The 9,327-nt window shown below is 41.5% G+C and overlaps 1 protein-coding gene across 1 annotated transcript; it reads left to right on the forward strand.

Annotated features, from left to right (window-relative positions):
• The first annotated feature begins 822 nt into the window (after positions 1 to 822).
• LOC112083142 lies at positions 823 to 2,485 on the forward strand. Its single transcript, XM_024150875.1, has 3 exons — positions 823 to 1,633; positions 1,816 to 1,947; positions 2,022 to 2,485. Exons 1-3 carry the CDS (start codon positions 823 to 825, stop codon positions 2,483 to 2,485), a joined length of 1,407 nt encoding a protein of 468 aa, XP_024006643.1.
• The last annotated feature ends 6,842 nt before the right edge of the window (positions 2,486 to 9,327 follow it).

Here is a 9,327-nt window from a genome sequence, read left to right on the forward strand (position 1 = left end):
GGTGTCGATTCCTCTTCCTTTATATATGCCTTCTAAGTCGGTCTTCGCGGGTCTTCTCTGCGATATGGGACTGAAAAGACTTTCCTTTTTCCTTGGCAGTTTCCTTTCTTCTCGGAAGTTTCCTTTTTCTGTTCGGAAACTTTCCTCTTTCATTCGAGCTCGGGAAAATTCTCGATTCTTTTGAGAAGTTTCGACCGACTTCGGATTATCGGGCCATGTTCGGCCCAAGAGCTCGCCCGGCCCAATTTTCCCGGTACAATTCCTTCGTAAACCGGGCTTAATTCGTACTGATCTCGGTTTGTACTGGAGAAAACCGGGGGTGCGGTTTTCACCTCCAACAGTTAGCCCCCCCCCCTCAGTTCGGCGAAAGGGGGTTAGTTTTAGTTGAACTCATTCGATTGTTTCTCAAAATTAGGTCACAAACCGAGCTCGGAAAATTCGGTCGATTCGTTTTCTCGGGCATTACATAATTCGAATTTAATGTAGCGCACGAATTCCGGGATTTCGCGGAAATCGAGGAACCACAATTCCCACTGTTTATTTATAAGGAAGAAACTACCTCGCATTCATTATCTCTGCATCAGCATATATAAGGTACACCGCTCTCACTTCTCTCTCTAGATTTTCATCCGTAGCTCTCCTTAGTTCTCTCTGTTTTTTCCGCCGTATCCTTCGAACTTTCCAGCAAATCTTCAAGTTTTCCGATCAATCTTCAAATTTCTCCAATCCATCTTCAAACTTTCCGATCTATCTTCATCCTGTTCTTCGTTTTTCTTTAACTCCCTTTTAAATCTTCTTCCGAACTCATCCTTTCGAGCTAAAATGTCTTCCGACTCTTCGATTAACTCCTCTTCCAACCAAATTCTTCTAGAGGATTGTCGTGACCCTTCGGAGCCAAGCTCCTCTTCGTCGAGCTCTTCTCAGACAGCAAACAATCCACCGACTCTAACTCGGAAGAATTCTAGATTAATAGGAGCTAGTAGCAGCCGACCTCAACCGAGACTAGAGGCACCTGAACAGCTAACAACTGAACTCTGTGAGACCGGAGCTCGGGTGGGGTTAGATGTTGAAGACGGTGATCATGAGATCGAGGAGGTCGCTGAGTCCGAGAGGAGGACTCTTGAAGGAAACGATGCCGAAGTCAACGATACCAAAGACAATCTTGACTCGGTGAACGCCGCATTGCCACCGATGCCAAAGCGAAAGGTTGTTCACCCTCACGACGTGCCTGCTTCTTCTCTTTTTCCAGCGACCATTCGAGCCGTTCTTGAGGCCCACGGACTCACAGATAGCACTGTTTTCATCACCCCAGACGTCGGAGATCGTCCATGGGACGTTCTCGAGGGCTTCCTCTGCATATATCTGGCCTATTTCATGCAATACGGGCTCACCTCTCCGATTCCTTCCCGTCTTCTTGGTTATTGCAACCGGCAAGGCGTAGCTCTCACTCAAATGATGCCGGCGTCAGTGACGAACTACATGGGCTTCCGAACTCTGTGCACCGAGCTCAATGAGGATCCAACTAGCCGGCTTTTTGAAGACCTTTTCTCGGTTAATCTTCACGCGTCAAAGGATTGGTACTTTGCGGCGAACGCCAAACCAAGGAAAGACATCGTCACCGAGATCAAACCTAGTTAATACAATGACTGGGAATCCCAATATTTATATCTTGAAATTAACGAGCTCACAGTCAATCACGCTGACATCCCAACTCAGTCGGAGTGGAAGATTCCGATCAGTAGATTTAGACGATCTCATTTCACTTTTGATTTCTGCTTGCATATTTTTCTAACTCTTTTTGGCCTATCTTCGCAGGTCGTCACCTTCCAAGCCTTTTACTCAATTCCGGGCTCACTCCCGAATTCCAAGCAGCTTTCAGTGAAGCCGGTAAACGTCGTTGGCCTGAAGCTTGGGAAGAGATACTTCAACGCCGAGCTAAGAAATCAGGTAAAATTACTTAGTTACTTTTCCTCTTCTATTCGAACTCTTCCTTACATATTTTTTTTTTCTTTTCTTTGCAGCTTCTGTTAGGGAACCAAAGCCTTTGAAGCCAAAGAGCCGAGCTAAAAAGCCTCGACTTGCTCCTAAACGGAAAGCACCAAAGCCACGAGCTAGAAGAACTCAGACTTCCAACATGATCTCGCTTACCGAGATCCTTAGCTTGTTTGATGAGGAGGAGCCGAACGATGCGGTTCCAGACCCCGTCCCTACTATCGAAGGGATCAAAGAGCAGCCCGATGAATTGCCGCCGGCCATGAACTCACCTGATCAAGCCGGTCAAAAGAAACTGAAGAAGAAGAAGACCTCAAAGAAAATCAAGAGGATTAAAGGTTCTTCTCGGGCCCAAGATGCTGCCGCCGAGCTCAATCCTCCGATTCCTGCGACATCGGACCTCGCGATTCCTCGGGATCAGCTTGAAATAGGCAAGAGAGAGACTGTGCTGAGCACTCTCTGGAGCCAGAGCCGGCTAAGAGGTCCCTTTTGAGGACAACATCGATGCCTGCGCCCACCTCTACCATAAGATCTCCAGCGAGGTCCCGAGTCTTCCGAAGATCTTCGAACTGAGATTCCCGAACCTGTACAAAGGAATCGCGCATACGACTGGCGTGGTAATTTTCTGGTTTATCCTTTTTTATTTCTTTCAGCCATTAGTTCTGATTTTGTCTTTGCTTGCAGCTCGCTATTCAGACCAATACTTTGGTCGCAGGGTATGAAATTGCCCTGTATGACGAGTAGATGAGGGTTGCGGAGCTGGAGGAACGAATCTCCATGGTTGACGCGCGTCTTGCGACCGAGCTCCAAATCAATGACGAGCTTCACAACGCAGTTGACCTGCTGAAGCAGAAGAGTTCGGAGCTCAAAGCGGTCAAGGCTGAACTGACGGAGGCACAAGTCCTTTTATCTCGCGAGTTCAAACACGACAAGGAGCGGTTGCAGGGTTCGGTTGCTCTCTGGAATGATCGGGCGAAGAAGGTTCATACTAAGGCTAGCGAGCGATTGGAGAAAGTCATCCGAAGTCTGGATGATGCCAATCGGGCTCGTAAGCCTTACTTGGTGGTGAATCAGCTCACCGGTGTTCTCGGCTTCATCATAAAGCTGAAGAACAAAGGTCTGTACGAGGTTCCTCCCGAGATGGTGGCCGAGCTGGAGGCGAAGCACGCAGCAGCGCTGAAAGAGTTTAACTCTGTCGACGCTATGTCCTTACTGAAGAGGACAAGCGGATGTCACCACTTCCAGAGGCTGATGAAGAAGCTCCTACCGATCATCCAATCGGAGGCGGACAAGACCAAGTGGGAGTCGAGCAGTTCGGCTCGAACGAAGATATGCTCAATGCGGTTCAAACCGCTGCTTCTAAGACTGTTTAGTCTCTTTGTTTTGCTTTCTCTTGAATCGAACTGAATTGTCCTTTAATGGGACTTTTTATTTTATATGTTTTTTTAACCCTCGGTGGGTTTTGATTTTCGAACTCGTTTGCCCTTGGTGGGTTTTATTTATCTATATTTTGATATTCTGTTTAAGTAATAGATCGGTTTTAGTTCGAACTTGATTTTTAATTTCTTCTGTGGCGAGTTGCGTTAACTCGGGTTATATGTGCAAGTGTTAAAAACTTGGCTTATGGTGCGAATCTGAGGAGTTTGGCTTTGGGTTCAAGCATTGGAGCTCGGCCTGGGGAACCCAAGTGAGTCGTATTGCACTGGAAGAGTGAGCAGGTCGAACTCTAGTGAATGCACGATACGAGCTCAAGGTTTTCTAAGTCGAACCTAAGTATGTGAGATCGGCTCGGCTTATTGTTCTCGGTGACTTAGAATTTTTAGTGCAGGACTGGCCCCGGCTTTATAATGTGGAGTTTACCACGGTACCGTGTGGGTGTTAGCGAGACGGATCTCGGCTTTCTAAGTTTGCATTCATGGGGAATGTTATCGAACAAATAGCTAGTAAGTCAATGTGGGTAAAGTAGAAGTTCGGTATTTCGTGAGTACAGAACTAAAACTTAGACGTTTTTACGTAATAAAATTTTATTGATGTTATAGCTAGACTCGGTGACAAGCTGCCTACGTACCCTTTTGAAAGGGACCAAGCCCTTCGTAGTTCTAAGTACAACGGGTGTTTTCTCAGAACTGAGTAGTTCGGAGGCTTTTTTTTTTAGATCGGAGAACCAATCTAGTAATAGTATCGTTTAAGATGCATTGAATTCCAGGATCTCAAGATCGGGGTTCCATCGAGCTTCATTGGCCCGCCAGGTTTAACGACTTTGATGACTTGATATGGTCCTTCCTAGTTTGCACCTATTTTTCCTGCGTTCTTTTCTTCGGTATTCTGGTAAACTTTGCGAAGTACGAGATCGCCATCTTCGAAGTGACGGCCTTTAACCTTTTTGTTGTAGTAACGAGCTGCCAGTTGTTGGTAGTTGTATCCTGAGTAACGCTCGTTCGCGATGCTCTTCGACTAATTCGATTGTGTTGAGCATCATATCCTTGTTAACGTTAGGTTGCTGAGTGAGCATAGTTCGGCCGATACTAGGAATGTTGAGTTCGGTAGGACACATAGCTTCCGTACCATACGCGAGAAAGAAAGGTGACTGACCGGTAGAACGTCGCGGCGTAGTTCGGTGAGACCATAGGACGCCGTTGAGTTTGTCCGCCCATGTTCCCTTGGCCGTATCAAGTCGCTTTTTCATACCACCGATAATGGTTTTGTTTGTGACTTCGGCTTGCGGGTACCTCGGAGTGGAAAAACTTAGGCGGATTTTCCACTTGGCGCAAAAGTCGGTGAAAATTATGGAAGTGAACTGAGTGTCGTTGTCCGTGATGATCTCATATGAGACACCGTGCCGGCAGATGATTAACTTCTAGACAAACTTCTTGACGTCGATGGCGTGTATCTCGGGGTACGCCTCGGCTTCAACCCATTTGGTGAAATAATCGGTCACGACCAAAACGTATTGTTTCTGGCTTGTAGATCGGCGAAACGGGCCGATGATATCCATTGCCCAGCGCATAAAGGGATATGGTGCGGTAGAGGTCATCAAGAGTTCGGTAGGAAGGTTGATCATCGGGCCGTGATGTTGGCACTTCTCACATCGTGCGGTGAACTTCTCGCAATCCGAGAGCATAGTGGGCCAGTAATAGCTGGCTTTTTTGATCTTGAATGCTAAAGAGCGAGCTCCAAAGTGATTCCCTCCTTCTCGTTCGTGCACTTTCTACATAACTTCCATGATGTCGTTGCCGTGAACACAAGTCAAAAGTGTGCCAGATGCATCCCATCTAAGGAGAGTGTCTTTGGTGACCACGTATTGAGCTACTCGAGCCTTAAGCTGCCGAACTGCCCATTTGCCTGCAGGGACCGTTCCATCGCCAAAATATCCAACTATTTCCAAAGTCCAGTCCTCTGGCTCGTCGTCGCCCTCAGCTTCGATGTCGATTGGGACGTGTTGGCCTTCAGACTCGTCGTCTTGATTAGACTCGTTGTCACTTTGTTCATTCATATCAACGTCGAGATCAGTGACAACTTCCTTAGTCTTTTTCTTTCGGGTGAGGGGTGGTGCGAGGTTGAGATGAGCTTCATAGTCGCGTCGTCTCGTGATAGTATTGCATACGGAGGTGGGCTCGATACTAGGTCGTTCGATTGCCTCAACTGGAATTGTACGCCAGAGGTCAGGATCAGAGTTAGTTGCGAGAGCGGCCAGAGCATCAGCGGAGGCGTTCTCGTCACGCGGTATCTTTGTGAGTTCGAAGGTCGAGAATTCTGAAGCAAGGTCTTTGAGGACATTGAGATATGCATCCATGCGATCGTTCTTGGCTTTGTATTCTCCGTGAAACTGGTTTGCTACAAGTTGAGAGTCGCAGTAGGCATGGATGTGTTCGGCGCCGATTCCTTTGGCAAGGCGTAACCCGGCAATAAGTGCTTCGTACTCGGCTTCGTTATTTGACGCGGGGAAGCCGAGACAAAAACTGCTTATTAATGGTTATCGAAAGCAAAAAAATAAAAAATTCACTTACGATATATTTCCATTTTAAAATTTCTTGACTTCTGTAGTTTAAGTTCTTTGAAAAATAAATCCAACTTTGGTAAACTTAATTTAACAAATATTTAAAAAATATTTAGGAAAATACTTAACAAATCAATTTAGAAAGCAAAAAAAAAAAGATAGTGAAAAAATATGCACAATATGTCAAGTTTAGTTAAATTTACTATTTTTCTCCTATAGCATTTGTAAAAATTAGTAGCTAACAGTGTAACTATTTCTTACAACCATTATAATCCAACGCTAACATAAAACTGTTTAGGAGATTTTTTGGCCTCTAACGGGCAAATCTCCTACAAAAAACATGACGTGAAGACCCAGAAAACTGGTTAAAAGTTTTATGTTTATTGTTAGAAGAATGCCGATTATTAGCCTTCGATTTATAATAGTTGTAAGAAATAGTTATACTGTTAAAAATAATCAATCATTAATTCTTAAATTTTTTGAAAATTAATCTATTAATTTTACCAATTTAGATTTATTTTTTAGTCTTCTGCTTGGCAGTCTAGACATCTATTGAAGGTGACCAGATATACATTTTTATTTAAAAATATTATCATAATTATGCAGAAATTGTATTTTCTAAAGGTGTCTTTTTCAATAAAAATTAATTTTGAATGGGTGCTCCATTTAACATATATGTTGAAATTTTCTTAAAAAGCATTTATACATAATAATATGTGAAAAATAAAAATACACACAACCATTTGTAACATGTCTTATGGTAGAAGAAAGGCGAACAAGTTGACTGAGTTGAGTAACAAGGCCAATGATTTTGAGGCAAACTCAACAACACCTTTACCAATATGAACGTCTCGAAGAAATTGTCAACTCTATGCAAAAAAAAGTTTGTAAATCATTTAATTAGTATTAATTCATGCACTTAATATATTTTATAATATATTTTTTTTAAAATATTGAAAAAAAATTCTTGGATCAGTTATTGTAGACAAAAAAAAAATGCAGAAAAAGATAATCAAATTGGAGAATCAAGTAATAGGGCAAATCAAGTATCCTGCAAGTCTTTGTATCTTTAAAAATAAGTATTCTCAAATTTTACAATTCTTACATTAGAATCATTATACATAATTATTATTTACCAAGATGTACAAATTTTATTGAAGAGTTTGATATAGATCATTTACTAAGTATTTACAAATTTTATTGAAGAGTTTGATATAGATCTATCTTTATAGTATATTTAGGCTCTGTTTGAAAATTGAACTTTAAAATCTGTACGGACTTAAAAAATAATTAAGTCTTAAAAACCCTTAATTAGCCAATTATATTTTATTGATTTAAAAGTCTTCTAAAAAACTGCTTCTAAAATACTCACATTCTTCTCTCTACTTTGTTAAAGCAGAAAAGTATGGCTTTAACTTTTTTTTTTCAAAGTAACAGCCATTATTTTAAAACTAAGTTTTTTCAGTTACAGTCTAAAATTAACCTATAGCCACAGTCATTGCCAATTAATATGAGAATTGCATTGGATAACCATAAGAGTGACCATATCAAAACCTTAGCTACTATATTCTCCGTATAACCTATTAGTTTTTTAAGAAAAATTTATAACTTTATTTTATTTATTTTTCTTTCATCTTTATTTAGTTTTTTCTCTCTCTCTCTGAGCTGATTTTCATTGATTATTTGTAATAAAATACTATATCAAATTCTTAGAATCACTAAAATGTAGTTTTTGTTTACAGATATTATAGTTTAAATTTTTGAAAACAAATATAATTTATTCAAAGTTGCCTATGTACATTAGTGAAAATAAAACAGTCTTTATAGGCGTTCATACAAAAATATAGATTGACTATTTTATACTTTCATACAAAGTAGGCTGAATTAAAGCAATTATCTTCAATACAGTTTACAGGTACTAATTTTCAGATTATTCAAAACAACTATAACTCATGTTGACCTAGAAGAGCTTAAATAAAATTCCAAAGAAAGGTTGCCTGATTTTATAAATTAATGATAATAAAACTCACAGAAGCTCTCTAATAATCATTGAATATATATAAGTGTTGAGAATATCTCCTGATTTCGTCTATCGTTCTTCTCGATTGATTTCTAATGGATTAGAGAAATGATATGTTCTACGAGTAAAGAAAGCAAATCAACACACTCAGAATTTATCCAGTTCGGGTGCAAAACCGCAACCCTACGTCTGGCCGAGACAAGCTCGGAATCCACTATATATCGTCGCCGTGTGTTCACCGGAAAACCTCCCTGAGATACAAATTCGCTCACCGGAACTTTATCTCTCTGTTTTCTCTTCTCTCTCACACAATACAAAGAATCTCTCCTCTCAGAAATTACGATGATTGCTTTCTAACTCAATACAAAGATTACACAGCTTAAAGCTCTTGACCTTATCCGTTGTAACAGCCGTAACAACTCAAGCGCGTAGACCCAACGCTCTAACGGTCACAAGGCTCTGCATCTTCTCCTTTTGAGTCAGGCTTCGAGACCAGCTTTTAACCCAAAGCTTCAATACGACGACGTTCCTTGGAGTTTAATAAACCACCTCGATTTTAATCAATTAAACCTGGTTATTTCTCATTCAGCCTTTAACCGGAACCTGCTGAATGATGTGGATGGTTTGCAACACCACAACACATCCGACAAACTCCACCTTGGTTGCAGAACCAGACAACCAACAAAAACATATAGCGAATTCCATCTCGGATTTCTTCAATCTCAATCTTCAGAGACTCCCAGTAAGCTCAACATTCCTTTGAACTTACTGATAGGTAAAACCTTTGTGAAGATGTCTGCAGGATTCTCATTCGTATGAATCTTAGACACTTCAACTTCATTTTCTTCTACCCTTTCTCTAACATAGCTAAGCCTTACTGCCATATGCTTAGTACGTTCATGGTGTATATTGTTCTTGGCCAATGCAAGAGCACTTTGAGAGTCACAATATATCTCCACCTTCTCCTGTGGATATCCAAACTCTGCACTTAAGCCTCTTAACCAAACCGCCTCCTTTGCAGCTTCAGTCATAGCTACATATTCGGACTCTGTAGTGGACAAGGCTACCACCTTCTGTAGGGTTGACTTCCAGCTAATGACACAACCACCAGAAGTAAATGCATAACCTGAGATAGACCTCCGACGATCTAGGTCTGCAGCATAGTCAGAATCGCAGAAACCACAGATTCTAAACTCATTTCCCTTTGTAAAGACTAGACTCATTCCGGTTGATCCTTTCACATACCTCAGAATCCATTTAACAGCATTCCAGTGCATCTTAGTAGGATTGCTCATAAACCTACTAACCAATCCAATAC

Source organism: Eutrema salsugineum, unplaced genomic scaffold (assembly GCF_000478725.1).
Source record: "Eutrema salsugineum unplaced genomic scaffold, Eutsalg1_0 scaffold_7, whole genome shotgun sequence".
Lineage (NCBI taxonomy): Eukaryota > Viridiplantae > Streptophyta > Magnoliopsida > Brassicales > Brassicaceae > Eutrema > Eutrema salsugineum.

Bases quoted from the DNA above. Each gene is read 5' to 3' on its own strand.
- LOC112083142 (XM_024150875.1), top strand. From the start codon at position 823: ATGTCTTCCGACTCTTCGATTAACTCCTCTTCCAACCAAATTCTTCTA. The intron at 1,634-1,815 runs GTTAATACAATG...CTATCTTCGCAG, and splicing joins CGTCACCGAGATCAAACCTA to GTCGTCACCTTCCAAGCCTT. The intron at 1,948-2,021 runs GTAAAATTACTT...TTTTCTTTGCAG, and splicing joins ACGCCGAGCTAAGAAATCAG to CTTCTGTTAGGGAACCAAAG.